Here is a 20,427-nt window from a genome sequence, read left to right on the forward strand (position 1 = left end):
CCGAGACGGGTGGATCACGAGGTCAGGAGATCAAGACCATCCTGGCTGACACGGTGAAACCCCGTCTCTACTTTAAAAATACAAAAAACTAGCCGGGCGTGGTGGCGGGCGCCTGTAGTCCCAGCTGCTCGGGAGGCTGAGGCAGGAGAATGGCGTGAACCCGGGAGGCGGAGCTTGCAGTGAGCTGAGATCCGGCCACTGCACTCCAGCCTGGGCGGCAGAGCGAGGCTCCGTCTCAAAAAAAAAAAAAAAAAAATTGATAAAGAGGCAAGTGTACCTGCATGAAATACTGTGTAAAACATGGAAGACCATAAAGTGATAAACTAAAGTAGATGTGTAGGTATATATCAATTTTTGTTACTCTACTTTAAAGGAAATTTAGCAACATTTCACCTTTAATCTTTTACACACTTAAGTAACATGAAATGTGTTTTTTGTTTGCTTGTTTTGGTCTTTAACTTTGTAGGCTAACATCCAGTCAATCATGGCATCTGAAAAACAAGTCAACATCTTGATGAAATTGCTAGATGAGGCTCTAAAGGAGGTAGATCAGATTGAATTGAAGCTGAGCAGTTATGAGGAAATGCTCCAAAGTGTAAAAGAACAAATGGATCAGATCTCTGAAAGCAACCACCTAATTCATCTTAGTAACACTAATAATGTAAAACTCCTATCTGAGATAGAGTTCCTTGTGGTAAGTATGATCATAAATTACCACCAACAACAACAAAAAAAACTAGTGATGATATATAAAACCCATTTGTAAACATTTTCTAATTTCCTTATGAGAACAGGATTTAAATTAATTCCAAAGACCTAATGATAGGATTGAGTAGCATCTTGCCTGTAAATTTCCCAGAATTACACATGCAAATGGTATGTTTGCATATATTCTAGAACCACATGGACTTGGCCAAAGGTCATATAAAGGCCCTTCAGGAAGGAGATCTTGCTTCTTCCAGAGGCATTGAGGCCTGCACCAATGCTGCTGATGCCCTTCTGCAGTGCATGAATGTAGCTCTTCGACCAGGTATGTTCATTAGAAATGACAAAAATGTGACCAAGAATCTGAGACTAAGCCTGTAACTTGTTATAAAGATTTTGACAAGAAATACGTGAGACAAGTGGTTTAGGGTTACATTATTAGCTATTCAAGTTTCACTGATTTCCTGCTTATTTCTATTGATACTATGAACTTTTTTACTTCAGTTCCTCCTTCTAGTTGACCTCAATGACTATAGTCAACACCAGGATCTTTATTTAGTACTATCCGCAGAACCCAGCAGAAAGTAGGTGCTTTGGTTAGACCAGAGAGCGTAAGGTTTTTCTAGGCAGGGATTTCAAAACTTGAGTGTCCATCAGAATCCCTAGAGGTCTTGTTAAAAACATAGATTGCCTGGCCCCAGCCCCAGATTCAGCAGATCTGGGCTGAGGCTTTAGAATCCACATTTCTAACAGTTCCCAGGCGATGGTGAGGCAAGACCACACTTTGAGAACCACTGTGCAGTCCCATTTTTCTCCTGCTTAACTTTTATCAGGTAAATGAATACACCCATACAACTTAGGGGTTATTCAAAACTTTAGATATGTTTAATGTTCCATTAAACATCAAGGAAATCTTTTTACCCATTAAACTGGTCACAAAATGTCATTCTGTATCAGGCCATGACATGCTTCTGGCAGTCAAACAGCAACAGCAGCGATTCAGTGATTTGCGAGAGCTTTTTGCCCGGAGACTGGCGAGTCACCTCAACAATGTTTTTGTTCAACAGGTAATTTTATTTTATTATTAAGACGAGCATGTTCCTATAGCTTATTTATGTATTATCTTAACCTTACATTTCCACAAAAAGGTTAATAATGTTTAATTGGGGTTGCAATCAATTCCTTCACATATTTGATTTTAATATTTTGAAATAGGTGCCTCTTTGCTCATACATGTATTTTGGGCCTCAGCTGCCTCTTTCAGTAGACAGTCTAGTTCCCTTCAGCTGATGCTCTCTGATTCTAGAAATCAAATAACTGTGCATATTAATTGCATATACTACTTAGATATTTTTACTTATAAAAGTAAGTCCAAACTTGTTAGATGTTTACTATTGGACTTGTTTTATTTTTCAATATTTTGAGGTGAGACTTAGGACTTGATTCAGTGTCTTAAATGTTTTGTAAGTTCTGTGTACTTAGAACATAGTATGCTTGTTAAGAAAATGACTATAGCTCAACCATAAATTTCAGTTGATCTAATCTTCATATAAATGCTTTGCCTATATTTTTATATGGAGAAGGATGTTATAATTAAGAGTTTGGTAATAATATTGTTATTAAAAATATTAAGAGTACCTTTGGGAGATTTGAATAAAAGCCATTTTAATATCTAATGTAATAAATTAGGTTTCTTATTTTTTCATCTCTTTTAAAAGTCCCTTTTATTTTATTAGAGTTACTGAATGAAAAAAAATTGGGGGGATATCTTGTTCATCAAGAAATACTGCCTGAAAACAGTGGATTTTTACTTTATTTTCACTTTGCAATATTCTAAAACAATTGTATTTACTATATTTTATTTCCAATTAGTTTACTCAGGCCCTCCTTCAACTCTATAACAGGTCCTACTTTCTTTCGGTTCCTGTGAGTACATCAAATTTGGCTCAAGCTTCTCTGATTCTGTTTTGTTTTTTTTTTTTTCTATAGAGTTTGCTAAACTTAACAGCAGCAGAATCTTTACAGATTATAACTTACTGATTTAAGCTACTTGTTAACCACATTCGTAGCTGGTTTTTAATGTCCCATAGTAGAGACTATTTGGGCCAAAAAGGCATTTAATCTCATTCTGCTTGCTTTTCTTTCTGTCATTTTTTCAACTCACTTCATTTATTTAGTAATAAATAGTAGTATTATTCTTCATTTAGTAATAATAGTAATATTACTCCTTCATTTATTTAGTATTGCCAGGTGGTTGAGGTACATACCAGACATTGACTTGGGATAAATGAGAGACCAGTCCTGTCCTCAGGTAGTTCACAGTCTAGGGAAGGGAGACAAACAAATAATATACTCAAGGGGGATAAATGTTACGGTGGTGAGACTGTGGGAGCATAAAGGAAGACCACCTAACTAAAAGCACAGTAAGGGGAAATCAGAGAAATTCCCTTAACATTCCACTTGACCTGAAAAGTGTCAAGAAAAAAGTAAGCTTAGATGTCACATAGGAACTACTAATTCGTGTTTTTCTTAGGTAATTACTACAATAACATCTATTCCTATACAGTTCCTTAGTTTGTAAAAATGACACTGTTGATAATTATGTTATCCACATTTGTAGATAGTATTGAAAATATCAGCCAATAAACAATAGTCTTTTCTGTACCCTTAACTGTTTGTTGTAACCTGCAGTTATTTATGATTTTGCTTCTTGCCTTGTAAACTAATGGCTTCGTTTAAAATGAATGCTTCCCGTTTCTGAAAAGCTAATATGTGTTATTACATGTGAATGATGCATGTTAAATACCAGAATGCTGTGACAACCTAGGATGTGCCAAAAAAGGTGGAAGAAGATATCCCACGCATAAGAAAGAGATTTTCTTAGTGTTGCATTCAGTGCATCAGGTCACCTAGCAAAATTGTTGAGAAACATGGGTATGTCTATTCCTGGTAGGGGCACAAGCTGGGAAAGTTGATTAAAATAATATGGTACACCTCTTTGGCAATCACAAAATTTTCATTGTATGCTTATTATGTACTCACTGTCTACCATATGTGAGAATAAGAAATAGTTCGTACCCTCAAGATGCTTGTAAGAAGAAGTTAAAACTAATGTACTTACTCTTTGTAAGGAGTTAAGACTAATATACGTTAGCAATGTGTGTAATATATTGCTAATTGTAGAACTGTGGACTGTAAGTGCTAAAAAGGTTTAATCAAAAGTGAGTTTATTGAGAATTTAAGGAGTCAGATATGGAAGGAATCGCAGATAAGGTAGGACTTGAACTGAGTCCATGCAATACAGTTTATAGCAAATGTATAGTTACAATATTTACAAATATTATACTGAAGAATCCAGTGAAAAAAATCTGTTCACAATATAACAGTAATTTCAAAGCACTGATTCTCAGTCTTTTTAAAATTCACAAATTAGTAAAACTAAAAGAAAATTTGGAGACTGACCAAATCACCAATTTTTTTATTTTTACCAAATAAAGACCTTGAAAAAGAAATACTATTATCCACTTTCATTATCTTTTCGTTTTAAAATGACATTTTGGCACTAAAAGAATAAGAATTTCCTTTCAGATTTTAAAAATTAATACGTTTACCTTTATGAAGGACTCACTTATTTCATTGTACTTTTTCTTATTGCTATAGGCCAGGAAAAACATCTTGCATTTGGGAATCACTGATTCAGAGCATGCTATCTGTGATGCAGCTTTCCTATTAATACTTCTGTGTTATCTATACTTTAGTGAAACTTGAAGTGTATTTTAATATAAAACTCACTGTAATATAGTATGAGAGTAATGTTACATAAAGATTAGTTAGCTTCTTTTAGATCTTTCAGATCTTACACACTCAACTTCCATTGAAATTATAGGCTCTTGCCCATAATTTTTACATTTACTGGGAATTTGTGTATCTAGAAAGATCAGGTATGAAAATTTGGCCAGTTACACTAATTAGGATTATGATATTGAAAACAGACAGTCAAATTAAGGTTAATGAAATTCAGGAAATATTTGCATAAAGAATATGTCATTTTAAAAATGGTTTTGGTTGTTTCTTGAAAGATTTATTTTGATAACTACTCTCTTTGCCTTTTGTTTCCCCCTTTGGTTCTACAGAGACCTCATGATTTTATCTACTTTTGCCTTTAGCAACATGATGAGACTGATTATGCACGTAAATTAGAGAAAATGAAAATGAACTGAAATGCACTGAACTAAAAGTACAACCAGGAAAAAACCAAAGTTTTTAAAAAAGTGGAACTTTTTACCATATGCTTAAGTTTAGAAATTTTTCTTTCAACATACATATACAGAAACAAGCTATAATAAAATAAAACGTATTGTAGACAACCAATATTCAATTTCTTTTACAAAATTGTTTCCTTAAGCATATGTCACATTTTTGTAAACATGGATTGATGATCTCTGGTTAAAAGCTTAGAAAGAATTGTGATTAAGATTCATTTTTGTGAGGTTTGTTCAAACTTTGCTCAGATTTTTAAGAAAACAAGAATAAGTATGTCATAACGGAAAGAAAGAATTCCAAATCTTGAAAATTTATTCAAACTTTGACCCCAATGTATCATTTCTTTTAAAAAGTCACTATAGCAAAGTGCTTAAGAGTACAGACACTAGAGCCAAACTTCCTGGGTTCCAAATCCTGACTCTCCTACCTCCTCGCTGGGTTACCTTGAACAAGTTAATTGACATTTGTGCCTGAGTAAACAGCAGTAGAAGAACATAGACAATAATTTTGAGTCTTGAATCATTGAGAAAAAATAATGAGGAAGATTGTTTTGGATAATGATACATTGTTACTAATAAAAACTATTTGCTAAACATTTGTATGATACAAGTCTGTCAAATATTCTTCCCTTTAATCAGCGTGACCAATTAAGGCACACGGTTTAGACCAGGCGCAGGGGCTCACACCTGGAATTCAGCACTTCGGGAGGCTGAGGTGGGCGGATAACTTGAGCTCAAGAGTTTGAGGGCAACCTGGGCAACACAGTGAGACCCCATCTCTATTAATAAAAATAAAAATAAATTTTTAAAAAAATAAAACAATTTGGAGACATTTGTAGACCTAAAACTATAATATCTATATCCGCCTAGTATCTAATACATGTGATGCTGTAGAATCCTGATTATCCTTCTGACATGTTGGTTAAAAAACATTTCTGTAATAGAATGTTTATATTGACCTTCGGCAACATAGAAATAGATAATAGTCCAATGGTAATACCTGTGTATTTTACTTAATATTATTAATTTTGTTCATCTTTATTGTTAGCCTTTGCAGAAAAGATGTGGTGGCCCAGGCATTCTAAATACATAGAATTGTTTCATTCTTCAACACTTTAGCTCTTAGTCCTCCTTGATTCTTTTGAAAGATGTGATTGTTTTATATTCAGGTAGCCACCCATAAAAAACATTCACATAGGTTCACGCTTTGTTATCCAGAATTCTTGGGGTCAGGTGGGTTTTTAGAATTTTTCAGATTTTAGAAAAGCAATACAGTATATATACTGTATATTATATAATCACTCTAAGCACATGTTTTTGCAACAAAAAATATGAATAGTCACTCTAAACACTATAAATAGGCCCATGTCAGTTCAGGTCACGTTTTACCATGAAAATTGTTCTGGTGCCAAGCTTAGTCTGAGTTTTCAGAGCTTTTTGGATGTCAGAATTACAGAAAGGGATTATGGACCTATTAATACACCTCGTGTATAACATCTGTGGTAGCTGTGAACTTCTGTTGCCCCGTGTTTTAGTTCTTGTTATTTTGAACTGGTCAGTCTCGTTTTGTGATATTTTTCTGCCATCTCTAGTTCAGTTTCCCAAGTTAACCTAAGTAGATATCAGTAAGATGAATCTGAGAAGTATATTGGTTGTTTTCTACCATTTTATATATAATTTCTGTATAATGGGTCCTTCCTTTTTTCTTTTTAATTTCCATTTTAAATTGGGGATGTATTCTCACATGAAGAAAATTTTCCAACAGACTGATTTGAAAATGTTTATGAAGAAGGAACATGGATAGTGATGTGGGTTTTTGTACTTGGCATGTCTTACACTTCCGTCTTTCTTTCTCAGTTACCAGGGAACTGCTCATTCCTCTAGGCCAGAAATGATTCTTTCTGAATACTCTGTATTTAAAAGAAATTTTTTAAAAATTCATAATCACTAGGTTATTTTGTGTATATAGTAAAGTATATAAATTAGGTGAAAGAAATTCCTTTCAACTTAAAAGAATTTAAATTCTTTAAATTCAGGATGCTTATTAAGCTAATGTATACCAATGAGTATAATACACATTCATAATTTGCTTTAGGTAACCTTACCAGGAAATGAGTTAACTAGTTCCAAAACTCCAGCAGTCTGTGTAATTTTAATAAAATTTTCACAAAATGCTGACAAATAACTTCTGACTATTTAGGCAAATTAGGTTGAGTGAAAATTACATCAAATAAATCTGTCTTGTTTTGCCTTTTGCTTGTTGTAGGGAAATTGTATTTTCAATTTGAATCTGCTCCAAGACAGAAGTAAGACTCAGATGACCAAGGTTCCAATTCCAAGCTCTAAGACTTTATAGTCTACGTTTTTTTATCTGTTGTTTTAAATATTATAAACTCTAATGGGAATACCATAAGTATAGACTGTTTTGAATGATTTTTCTATTTGTGTTTCTTAATTCAAGCTATATCAAGAAGGTCATTTGCTTGGTAAATTGTGAAATATGGTATGAGAGAGAGAAGCTTCATTAAAACGTTCCATCTTCATTCCTTTAGAAGACGGAATGAGTAGTTGATTTATCAGAGTGCCATTCTTGCGTGTTTATGATTATCTTGTGGTAATGTTCATTTGATAGACACAGGATATAAAAGTTGTCTAAGTATTTGGTTTTTATTTTTCTGTATTCTTAATTATTTTTATTTTTCTATGTCTTATTGGTTTGGCTTGGCCACATTTTGGTCATTGTTTAGACTTTTTATTGTAACAATATGTCTTTGTACTGTCGATTATATTTATTTACTTATTTACTCACTTTAGGGTCATGATCAGAGTTCGACTCTTGCTCAACACTCTGTTGAACTGACTTTACCCAACCATCATCCATTTCATAGAGATTTGCTCCGATATGCCAAGCTGATGGAGTGGCTAAAGAGTACAGATTATGGAAAATATGAAGGACTAACAAAGGTATGGATTTGCCATCATTTACTCACTGAGAATAGAGCATTATCTTTTAGAATCAAGAGGTCATGTGTTCAGTTCCCCAAATTTAAAATACTGCAGTACGTTCTTAGCAGAGCAGAAAATTAGTCAGTGCTGTCTACCAGTGATAACATTCATTTTATTTACTTGGATAAAGGAGAGCTAAATTTTAAACTTCAGTATGGAAAAATATTAAGCCATACTGTAGCCTGAAGCATCAGTCGATTTAGTTAAATGTTATGCTTATTTCCTGAGTTTCTTTATGTACAGTATAGAAACAAGGAAGTATGAGGATTATAAGTGAGATATTTGCCCTCTGTGGATTTATAATCTGTTCTGTTAAGGAAATACAAAGTGTCTCTTTATTAAGCAAGCATTCCACTATTCCAGGCACCTGGGGCCTACCTAATAAGCATCTACCCTAATGAGCTTTAAATCTGACTGGGAAGAATCATGCATAAAACAATCAGCAAAAAATTAAACACTAAACTGGAAATGAATTTTCAGTGTGTGGCAGTATAGACAAGGAAAATCCCTGTCTTGAGGCCGTGGGGGAAACTTCATGGACGATATTGAACTTCAGTTGAGTTTAAATAATGAGTGCAATTAAATAAACCAGAAATAAGAGGAAGGGCATTCCAGGGATGGGGAGAGAGATGTGCAGACAAAGGTGGGAAAAATATACGCTTGTCCTAGGACAATGAGGTTAAGTGTGACCGAAGCAGAAATTTCCTATTCTAGGGCAGTGAGAAATTACGTTGAAAAAGATGACCTATAGGGACCTCCAGCATTCCTCAAGCATGGGAAAAGATTAGATGAAGGAAATTTAATTAAGAACCTAAAGTAATAATTCAGATGAAATCAAGTGTTGAGCCAGGAAGATAGTGTTGGGAATAGAGAATATAAACCAAAAGAGAGACTCCAACAACAGAAGGAACAGATTGATGCCGAACTTGCTGGGTTTGGAGTTTAGAACAATATTACTGACTAAAATTCTGCACTTGGGGAAGAGCAAAGTCATTTATTCATATATTCAATCGGTAAATGAATTGAGCACCTATTACGTGCTAACACTTGTAAGCACTGAGAGAGACAGCATTGAAGGAAACAGGCAAATACTTGCCTTCTCAGAGTACGTATTCTAGAGGAGACAGACAGACAAAAATGTTAATTATATAGTATGTTAAAAGGTACTGCTGAGTGCTCCAGAGAAAATAAAGCAGGGAATGCCAGGACTGGGAGAAGGGTATTGGATAAGGATTTCCAGAGGAGAGTTTTCCAGGCACAGTGCAAGTGCCCTAAGGCAGAGCATTCCTGGTGTGCTTGCAGAGCAGGGAGGCCAGTGTGGTAGGAGCACTGTGAGCCAGGAACAAACCTTGGTGGGGGCAGGGTGGATCTGGAAGGGGTTGTGGACCATGTAAGGATTTGTCTTCTACTGTGCATGATATTGCACGGTAGGCAGGGGAGATGGTGGACTTTGAGCCATGGAATGACACGGCCTGACTTAGATTTAATAGCCATTGTAGCAGGAAGCCATAGGGACAGTACTTTTCTGGCATTTATGCTGTTGACCTTTAGTTTAGAAATTGGACATCATGTCCCTTTTTTAAAAAAACAGAGCTAAAGAATTTCCACCTATGTAGTCAACTACATAAATAGCTAATAGTATTCTAGATAGTCCTGGCTGAAGATCCATTTTATTAAAATTCTGAAATACTCTGAAATAATCTAAATACTTTAGATTTTAGAGAAACATCTAAAATCTTTTATCTGTAAATTTTTGTGAATTTGAAGTTTAAAAATAAGAAATCTAATGCATAAACTGTGTTAATAATTAATCATAATTATATGGACAATGTGGCCTTAAAAGATGTTCTAGAATTGGAAGGAATGATATGTTTTGTCTCTGTGGAATGAGAATATTGGAATTGCTAGTGTAAAAGCAACTTCTATCTGGTATCTTAGATTCGTGCTTCAGAAGAAAGCAGAAGGGTTAAGTAGAGATTTATGAGAAGTGTGATAGTAAGAAGGAGGCAAATTATATATTCCTATCCATGCATTTGTGTTGACATATTTGACAGTAGGACATTTTTATGTATCAGTTTTCATGTATTTTCTCTTGAAGTGCCTTTGCTCATTTAAAGTAAAGTCTGGCTCTTGCACTTCTAAACAGAGATCATAAGCAAATCTCTTATTTATTTTACTAAGGATATAAACCTTAGTAAAATACATAATATCTTTAAATTTTAATTTTTAAAATGCTTTTCAAAAAAAAAGAGTCTCCTGAGGTGCTTATTATCTGGCTGGCTATTTTAAGTGAGATTATTTTAGTTCCTCAGAATTAGTATATTAAGCATTATACATCTCCACTGTTGTGTTATATTTTGTTTTGTCTTGTTTTCATTCAACAGAATTCTGATTTGGAGCTATCTTAAGGAAAAAATTTACATTACTGGAATTCTTTGCCTTTTGAAGTTTTAGGAGGATTAATATTCTGAATAATTAAACATAAATTATATTTCCTTAAGAGTTTTGTGCCAACAAGTGCTTTGTCCCCTAGTGAATATTCAAATAAGTAATCAATAAGCTTTTTGCCTAATTGTGTTCCCAGTGAGTATTATTGCCCTATCTTTATATATAATGCAGTATTCATGAATGTAATTTAAAGTGAAGAAACAAGATTATAGCCAACCTAGTAATGATTTGTGGAATCATTCTCTGCTCAGAGTTTATTTTTGATTGACAGTATTAATGAGCTTTTTAAATGAAATTGACTTTTTCTCAGGAATGTTGTATCATCCTGTGATTTGAGCTTTTGACAGATTATGTATTTTTACCTCATCATCTAATTTGGTTGCTGAAGAGTTGTCAAAAACAGGAGTTTTACTTAAAAAGGAAGAAGGAAGGAAGGAATGAAAGAAAAAAGAAGGAAACAGACAAATCAGTGTTTCTTTAGTAAGAAATCATAATTAAATTCAGAAAGCTATTTGCACTTGGTTAGGTTTACACAGCTCACTTTTTGGCAGGAACAGAAAAAACTTGTTCAAAATTCTTTGGGAATAAGAATCGTTAGCCACTGCCTCTAGCTGTACTGAGGCTGAATCTAAGCAAAGCCCCATTTTTTGGTATACAGAAAATAGACGTAGCTTGGACTGCCCAGATTTCCTCCTCCCGGGACTGCTACCCCTATCTGCAACTCTGGGTCATACATGTAGGGCAGTTAGTAGAGATGGTCCATCCATGCTTGGGTAGGAAAGGAGTTTTCCTCTGCTAATAGCCTCCTGAGATTGGCAGTCGTACTTGAAGATGACTCACATGTCTTCTCTCCCCTTCAGTTTTACATTTGTAGAATTTGTCTTATTATTGCAAACCCCAGTCTGAGACAGATCTCAGTCAATTTAGGAAGTTTATTTTGCCAAAGTTAAGGACGCGCGCCCGTGACACAGCCTCAGGAGGTCCTGACGACATGTGCCCAAGGTGGTCCGAGCACAGCTTGGTTTTATACATTTTAGGGAGACATGAGACATCGATCAGTATATGTAAGATGAACATTGGTTTGGTCTGGAAAGGCCAAACAACTCAAAGCAAAGGTGGGACGACAAAGTGCGGAGGGGGCTTCTAGGTCATAGGTAGATAAGCAACAAATGGTTACATTCCTTTGAGTTTCTGATTAGCCTCTCCAAAGGAGCCAATCAGATATGCATTTATCTCAGTGAGCAGAAGAATGACTTTGAATAGAAAGGGAGGCAGGTTTGCCCAAGCAGTTCCCAGCTTGACTTTTCCCTTTAGCTTAGTGATTTTGGGGCCCCAAGATTTATTTTCCTTTCACATTGTATAAAGAAAAGTAAACCATGGAGGTCTCTGAAAGACCCTACAGTGGGCCCAGGTTCCACTGCTTACTACTCAAAAGCCAAACACTAGAGGCAAGGGTTGCTGGGAGGAAAGGCAGATTTAATCAGACAGCTAGAGAAGCTGAGGCGAGTGAAAGGAAAAAAAAATCAGAGCCGGTAGAGAAGATGGCGAGCTAGCGTTCCAAAGTACCATCTTAAAATTTAAAACTTACTTTAGGATTTTGTTTTGTTTGTTGTGTTGTATTTTGTTTTTGTTTTCACTTTTGTTTTTTTAGACAGGGTCTCCCTCTGTCACCCAGGCTGGAATGCAGTGATGTCATCACAGCTCACTGCAGTCTCAACTTCCTAGGCTCAAGCAGTCCTCCTACCTCAGCCTCCTGAGTTGCTGGGACTACAGGCATGTGACCACTCCCGGCTAATTTTGTACTTTCTGTAGATACAGGGTTTCGCCATGTTGCCCAGGCTAACATCGTAGAGTTTGCGGGAGACACTGATATAGTAAAACCTTCCTGTGGTCTTTCCTATCAGTGAGTTCTGTTGAGTGCCAGGAAAAAAGGTATCTAAGTCATTTGAGTCCCACTGAAAAAGTAATACATCCCAATGAAATAGGAATTCTAATTTATATTTGCTTTTAAAGTTATACAAAGATCATGGGAAAGAATTGCCCAATTGACTAAATGCTCTTACAGAGATTATATGAAAAATGTGTATGGCCTACAAATTGAAAAAGGACAGGATCTATATTATGTTTGGTCCAAATGCTATTTTGTAAGGATACATCTATGAAATATTTTAAGACAATCAATGGTAAACTGTGAATCAATATACAAATATTTACACAACATGTACCTTTTGGAAGGTATACCTGATCTTTAAAGCAGGTAAACATGTTCTAAAAATGGACATATTAATTTGAAATAATATAGGAAGTTGAAGCTTAGATTTTATGATAAACTTAAAAGAATAGCTAGGTACAACTTTTCTGCTATGGCTTTATTTAAATTTAGTCAAATTCTATGTGTGGCATTTAACTTCATACTTGGAAAAATATACAGTCTCCCACTGTTGAGGAACTCTTCTTGAGAGTATATTTTTCTGTGATAATAAGTAGAAATGATGAAGAAATGATTTTTGTATGCCAAAGGATAGATGTTTTTATTTAAGCGAGAATTACATCTGTTTTAAGAAAATTGATTACTTAATTTTGAAAACTGTAAGATATACTAATTAAATTCTTATGGAAAATACCTATTTTGGAGTAATACCCCAAGCTGACAGAGGATCAGTGAAACTAAATATTCTTAAGTGCCATTGACACCATTTATTATTGGTCTGTTGTTAAAACAACATGGCAATACGGAAGAAGAGCAATCAAGATTCCCATACTTTTTGACCCTGTGATTCCATCCTTAAGAAATTATTTCAAAGAAATAGTTCGTTAGAGGTGAAAAGTTTATCATAACATTGTCTATCATAGCAAAACAAGGAAACCACTTCATTGTCCTGTGTTAGGGCAGTCACTGATGTGACAAGATTTTTGCCTTGAAGCTTGGTAGGGATAATGTCAGTTGACACATCCTTTTGCTGTTTTAAAGATATTTTTACGTTTTAGTTTTATTTAATTTAAGTTTTAGTTTTACTTAATGGTGCTACGCCAACAAAACTGAATACTGTGCTGTCATTAAAATGTGAGACTGGAGAAACATGATTGTTCTTATTTAGATATTCTGTATAGTATGATTGCAGTGATATTTAAAATATGCAAAATGTAATATAGAAAAATGAAAATATAAATATAGTTATGTTTGACTTCATATTTTTGTAAATTGTTAATGTTATAATGCCTATTCAGTTGTTTTTTTAAGACAGAAAATAACCTATTTTTATATCCTGTGAAATACGTCAAAGTTTTGGACCATGAAATTTAAAACAAGCATGAAGGACTTGGGGAATTGAAAAACTGAAATTGTTATATGTGTTTTATTAATAAGAAGTACATATTACTTTTATTTTAAGAATTACATGGATTATTTATCCCGACTATATGAAAGAGAAATCAAAGATTTCTTTGAAGTTGCAAAGATCAAGATGACTGGCACAACTAAAGAAAGCAAGAAGTTTGGTAAGCTTAGGCATGTCAGTTCATTATCTTCCTATTAAAAATGGTTTTATTTATAACAAATAATTCTAGGACTTCTTAAGTGAGGTGGAGGTAGATCCAGTAGAATTTATGAAAAAAGAAGTCTAAAACACTGGCTTGATTTATAGCTGTTTCATAGAACAAAAATGTATATCTGTAAATTTTCTTTACTAATTAAAATTCTGCAGTGTGTGACTCTGACAGCATTTGTGTATTCATGCTATAATCAAATATATATATTCATAGGAACATGAGTTGGTGAGAAAATGAAGTGCAGTCAAGTAGAGAAAGTACTAGACCGAGAGATAGATGTTGGGAGTTCAATTTAACTGATTCCCTAAAAGACTTTTTGTAACAGTTGGGGGCAAGTCACTAATCTCTTAAGTCATTGCTCTCCACATAGAAATGAAACCGGTTCCTGGCTTCTTACTTCTCACTGGCTATTTTGAATCAAAAAGAAAGTTTAAATATTTTCTCCCCTGCCAAAGAGCTATAAAACTGTCACCAAACATTCTCATGTTATTTTACCTTATTTTTCTAAAGAGATACTTTGAAGCATGTTAATTTTTGTTGTTTCTAAGTATTTTAAATGGACAGAAACATTATTTGAAAGAATAGCCAGTGACAGTATCAAGTTATGAGGAAGGTGATTTGCCGAGGCCACATTCTGCTCTTGCATGTATCCATCTCTGGAGTTCCTTTTGGATGGAGTTTTGTGCCTATTCAAGTCAAAACCTGGCCTTAAATGGCCACATTGTGTACTCCTCAGTGTGTCTGCATAGCTCCCCTTTAGAATAATGAGTTTAGCATTTGCCTGTTGAAAGGAGCCTATGCCCTAAGCAACTTCAGTAATCAAGAAACAGGATTGAAAACTGATAGTACATGTTTCCATTCTTTACTGTAGGACAGAGAAGACTGTCATTAGTGGGTAATTATTCTGTAACTCACTGTTTTTAAAAAATGCAACACTAATATATTGATTATTACTAGTCCAGACATTTCAAATGGTTTGAATTTGTCTGTAAATATGCTACACTTTACAGATACTGATAAGAATCTTGGGACAGTAGGCTTTCGGAAACAGAAATGCTAACTCATCCTAAAGGTTAATTGTTCTTAAACAGCAGTGTGTTTATATCCTTGTTAATGTTTCACTGTGGATATGTTATGCTTTTTTTTTTGAGTAAACAGCATATTATTAATGCAGTTACATGTTTAATGTTTTCATTAAGTATATTTGTCACCACTTGTTAGTGAACCATTTTATTTTGAGAGAACTCCTTCAGTATATGAAAACTGGAGTAAAAAAGAAATATTTCTAAAATTATCTCCTGAGTAGGTCATTAATCCCAGTATCGTAATAGTTTATCAAGTCTAAGATTCACATTAAGATAAATGAAATAATAAAAATATAACTTAAATCAAGTATAATAGTATCTTACTGTTATCATTGCATTAACCTGAAACCTAAATTGTTTCCTCCTTGAGAAATTCTTGTTAAAAACATTTTTAACTAACATAATACAGGTTAAAAGGTACTTTTGTAGTTTTATAAGTGTTAAAATCACATATCTTCTATTAAATGTGTCTATTAAATAGCAAGGAATAGGAGAGTTATTTGTGACAATTGAGGGCGTAGAAAATAGCACTTACTTTAGCAGCACATGTACTAAAATTGGAACAATACAGAGATGAGCATTGCCCCTGCGCAAGGATACACACTAATTTGTGAAACGTTCTATAAAACAAATGAAAATCACAGTATCAGTTATTTTGATAACAGCTACAGGAGAAGAAAAACTAAATAAACAATTCGGAGAATAAAAATGGTTTGGTTCATGTTTGAAAATCCAACTTTTAGCCAGTATTTTAAAAATTAATTTCAAGTTAAATGCAAATGACTTGAGAAGTTCTAAATAAGGTATAGTGTACATTTTTTTCAAAGATGTCTTTTCAGTGATTCAAGTTGTGTTTAAATGAATTTTTAATACTATAGACTGTCCTGGCTTATAATTGTTCGACTTAGGATTTTTTTATTTTACAGTGGTTTGAAAGCACTCTGCAGTCAGTACAAACCATACTTCAAGTACCCATACAGCCATTCTGTTTTTTACTTTCAGTATGGTATTCAGTAAATTACATGAAATATTCAGTGCTTTATTATAAAATAAACATTGTGTTAGATGATTTTGCCCAACTCTAGGATAATGTGTCTTCACCATGTTTAAGGTAGGCTAGGCCTCTGGTGTTCAGTAAGTTGGGTGTGTTAAATGCATTTTCTCTTTACAATATTTTCAACTTGTAATGGGTTTATCAAAATGTAACTCCAGCCTGGTGCAGTTTATAGGCTCACACCTATAAACCCGGCACTTGGGGAGGCTGAACCCGGAGGATGACTTGAGCCCGGGAGTTCGAGACAAGCCTTGGTAACATGGCAAAACCCCATATATAGAAAAAAATAAAAAATTAGCCAGGCATGGTGGCGTGCACCTGTGGTCCCAGCTACTCAGGAGGCTGAGGGGCATGGATCGCTTGAGCCTTGAGAGGTCAAGGCTGCAGTGAGCCATGATTGTGCCACTGTACTCCAGCTTGGACAACAGAGCAAGACCCTGTCTCAAAAAAAAAAAAAAAAAAAAAGAAGTGTAACCCCATTGTAAGTCGAGGAACATCTGTAATTATAATTAAAATAGAAATCTCACATTTTGGAAAGATGACTTTTCAGTGAATCAAAATTAAGTAATTATAAATGAAATTTAAATTAAGTTTGCTTTTTGCTTGCTTGTTTGCTCTGAAAATTCTGGGTCACAAATGCTAGTAAGAATACATGCTGGTAAGAATAGTCAGAATGAATGTGTCTTACAAAAAGAAACTGTAGAGTCAATATAGTGATAGAGAATCAGGGAAATAGAGAATCCTTTCTTTTTCAGCCACTCTTGAGTCAAGTCTTTAACATCTACTTAGCTGAAATAATTCAAAAATACATTAAAGTACCAGGGAAGTAGCTTTTCTTTGTGATAAGGCCTTTGTGTAGGTTTTTTTGATTAATAGATTATTTTGATATTTTCAAAGGCATGGAATTTTTTCCCACAGGATTGATATTTCAGTGTATTTTTTTTTTCTTTGTATGCTACAAATTTAATGAAATGACAGGGAAAGGAAATTTAGTAATTTTTTTTAGTCACCATTTTTACTTTCTGCAGTTGAGATGTATGTATATCACTTCTCATTTGTATGAAATTTTAGTCCCTTAATGCATACATTTACATAATTATTGCCCTCCTTCCAATTTAAGATTCCAAATCTTTAAAATAGCCAAAATTATTATATTATTGTTTCTCCACTAAACTAAGAAATCTTGTTGATTCCAAAGAGTCTTGAATACAATGCTAAATTCAGGGATGGCTGGAAGATTAACTCAATAAATATTTATAAATTACCTATTATCTAAAACTCACTGTTGTAAGTACTGGGAATGCAGCAGTAAACAAAGACCCTACCTTTATGAAGTTTACATTCTAGTGGGGATTATTTAAAGATATTTAACATTTTACCTGAGTATTATCACTTGCTGATAACTGATATGTTTTATGAACCCCAAATTATAATTAATAGGCACTACTAGTAAGTCTGTATTCCTTATTGACTACTAAAGAAAAAAATTAGCCAGGCATGGTGGTCCACATCTATAATCTCAGCTATATGGGAGGCTGAGGTAGGAGGATCACCTGAGCCCAGGAGTTCAGGTCTAGCCTTGGCAGCCTAATGAGATCCTGTCTCAAAAAATAAAAAAAAGAGATAAACCATAAAAAAAATTAGATTTTGCTCTGGCACTGCTGAACATAGTATAGTGACACCTTAAGGCACCAGAAAGTACTGTTCAGATTGACTAGCTAGTAGCTCCAGCATGATCCCTGTTTGCCGCTTTAATGTCCAGCCTTGTTTTTTCATATTCCCTTGAGCTTCAGGTAGCCAGGGCTAGAAAGATATACCTGTCGTTGATGAAGATATACCAGTCACTGATAGAAAGATATACCTGTCACTGATAAAGATATACCAGTCACTTATGTGACAAGATTTTTGCCTTGAAGCTTGATAGGGATAATGTCAGTTGACACATCTTTTTGCTGTTTTAAAGATATTTTTAAGTTTTAGTTTTATTCTTTAATACTCTGTTTCATCCTATGATCTTTCTTCACCTTTCACATCAACTTCTAATTTGAGTGTAGACTGTTTCACAAAATTAGCTCTAATATTGATCTAATAGGTATTATAGAGAGAGAAGTTGTGGATAAAAGAAATGCCTAATGACCCTAAAAAGAGTTCAGATTCTTATATTACATCTATTCCCTAAACTTTACCCTTTTATTCATACATCTGATTGTTAGTATTATGATATATACCTTTCATTCTGGGCACTCACAAAGCCAGTGACTAAGTAATTCAGCTTGATAATTAGTTTTAACTTTTCAATGGTTTTAAAGCCCCACTCATATAATTTTTTGTTAGATATAGTATAAAATTATTTAGTACAGTGGAGAATCCTTTCAGGAGCTTTCAGGGAACACAAGATTGTTGATATCTAAATCTACAGCTGCATTTTAATAAACTGCAACTTTATTTACTTGAATTATATTTTCTCAGGAAACCAAAACTTGCGAATTTAGTCTTTTAAATTTAAGTGTACCAGCTTCATAAACTTAAAAAAATAGAACATTTTAAAGTGTAGGTGTGTTACGCATAGATACTTCTACCTGAATATTTGAGTAAAAACAATACATTAAAAGTAAAGTTTTTTTCTCTCATATAATTTCTCAAACAGTAGGTGACCAACTAAACATGTGTTTGCACTTCTTGTTACTTGATGCTCATGGTTCTTTGCATGTGTCTTTTAAACTAGAGCTTTTACTTCCTCTTGTGCATGGTTTGTGCAAATTGCAGTTTATTAACTTGTCTTTGTCTTTGATGCTTGCAACCTAATCCATCACAGCTACACTGCCTCGAAAAGAAAGTGCTGTCAAACAGGAAACAGAGAGTGAGTATGCCTAGTGTATTAGTAGGTATTCTCAATGCATGTTTGTTTAATGTCTAGAAATTAGTTGTCTGGGAAAAAGGTAACACCAAAAATTTTGATTGCTCTGAATTGCCAGGTATTAGTGAAAGAAAGCCCACATGACAGTAGTGATATCCAAGAAATTTATGATATAGTTAAAATTACTTGACGAGTAGTAGAACCTTGTGTCAGAAATTTATGAAAAGACTTAACCATTCTACTTCTGTTTTCAGGCTGTTTAGAAACTATAAAAATTCTTATACAGATATGGTCAGATTTTACATAATGAAGCCAGAGTTTATCTTTAATTATTCCTATTATGTCTTCCTTTGTCTTTTCTGACCATTAGCAAATAGTACAAGTTAACTGAAAGATATTCAGGAAAGATGTTTTTAAAATATATTAGTTATTGTTTATGTTTAATTCTGAATAAAAATTTCACATTTTCTTCTAAAAATCAAATCCTTTCATTCCTTGGTGTATGTGAGTTATTGCCAGCTGTATGTTCTCAGTTTTCCTCATGGCTATGACGGATACCAAAATTTTACCTAAACACAGATGTCCTATATTAATATGGTTAGTGATATATGTATTACATGTCAGTTGTATTTTAAATATAACAAGTTTTCAGGGTGTTTTTTCTATTCATTTTATTTCATTTTTAAAGGACTATAATCAGTTCACTTACTGGAAAAGCAGTTTCAGAGTTTGGAATATACTCAGTTGCATCATATTCAGTTGACTTTTTTTGGTAGGGCAAAATGATCAAGTATGGGCAGTTTCATGTGGTTCAACCTAATATATTGATATATTGTGGAGGTAACATTGAGATGCAGCAATTTTCTTCTGAAGTATAACAAGGTCATACTGGCTAATATGCTAACATGGTCCTCAGTGACCTTCATCCTTATTCCTGTCTTTTTGAATGGAAAAGAAACCCTCATCTACTTTAGTCTAGTGATTTCACCAGGCAACTTTATGAAATGGGCAGGTTATAGACAATATGCTCTTTAAGGTCCCTTTCAGTCCTGTTCTATGGATCTGTGTAGTTTCGCTTCTCTTTTCAATATGCTCAGGATTAGGACACAAATGTTAATGGAAGATAAGGAAACTATACCACCTATTCCGTATAGAAGCTTTGTGCACTAATACGAGCCCTGGAAGACCAAGCCAGTAGAAGATAGAAGATCTATCCCTGCTTTATACTTTGGATCATTTATTTGTGAAGGTCACAACTTTCAAAGTTTTATTATTTCTTAGGTCTTCATGGAAGTTCGGGAAAATTGACTGGATCTACTTCTAGTCTAAATAAGCTCAGTGTTCAGAGTTCAGGGAATCGCAGATCTCAGTCATCTTCCCTGCTGGATATGGGAAACATGTCTGCCTCTGATCTCGATGTTGCCGACAGAACCAAATTTGATAAGGTAAACTAAAATAACA

General features: G+C 34.1%; 1 protein-coding gene and 1 pseudogene across 11 annotated transcripts in view; both read left to right on the forward strand.

The window, feature by feature from the left end:
• Positions 1 to 20,427, forward strand: part of LOC105463632 (exocyst complex component 1) — a 53,001-nt gene that overhangs the window by 16,699 nt on the left and 15,875 nt on the right. For 4 of the 11 annotated variants that reach the window (XM_071093384.1, XM_071093386.1, XM_071093383.1 and 1 more), the window contains 8 exons: positions 467 to 694; positions 898 to 1,030; positions 1,663 to 1,772; positions 2,578 to 2,631; positions 7,782 to 7,931; positions 13,814 to 13,919; positions 18,925 to 18,969; positions 20,248 to 20,411. In XM_071093384.1, the coding sequence (XP_070949485.1) occupies positions 467 to 694; positions 898 to 1,030; positions 1,663 to 1,772; positions 2,578 to 2,631; positions 7,782 to 7,931; positions 13,814 to 13,919; positions 18,925 to 18,969; positions 20,248 to 20,411 (990 nt within the window). The remainder of the gene's footprint in view (positions 1 to 466; positions 695 to 897; positions 1,031 to 1,662; positions 1,773 to 2,577; positions 2,632 to 7,781; positions 7,932 to 13,813; positions 13,920 to 18,924; positions 18,970 to 20,247; positions 20,412 to 20,427) is intronic. The other 7 variants (XM_071093390.1, XM_071093389.1, XM_071093388.1 and 4 more) reach the window with 3 other exon arrangements.
• On the forward strand, positions 15,587 to 15,685 carry LOC112423452 (U6 spliceosomal RNA; annotated as a pseudogene).

The sequence above is a fragment of the Macaca nemestrina genome, chromosome 3, assembly GCF_043159975.1.
Source record: "Macaca nemestrina isolate mMacNem1 chromosome 3, mMacNem.hap1, whole genome shotgun sequence".
NCBI lineage: Eukaryota > Metazoa > Chordata > Mammalia > Primates > Cercopithecidae > Macaca > Macaca nemestrina.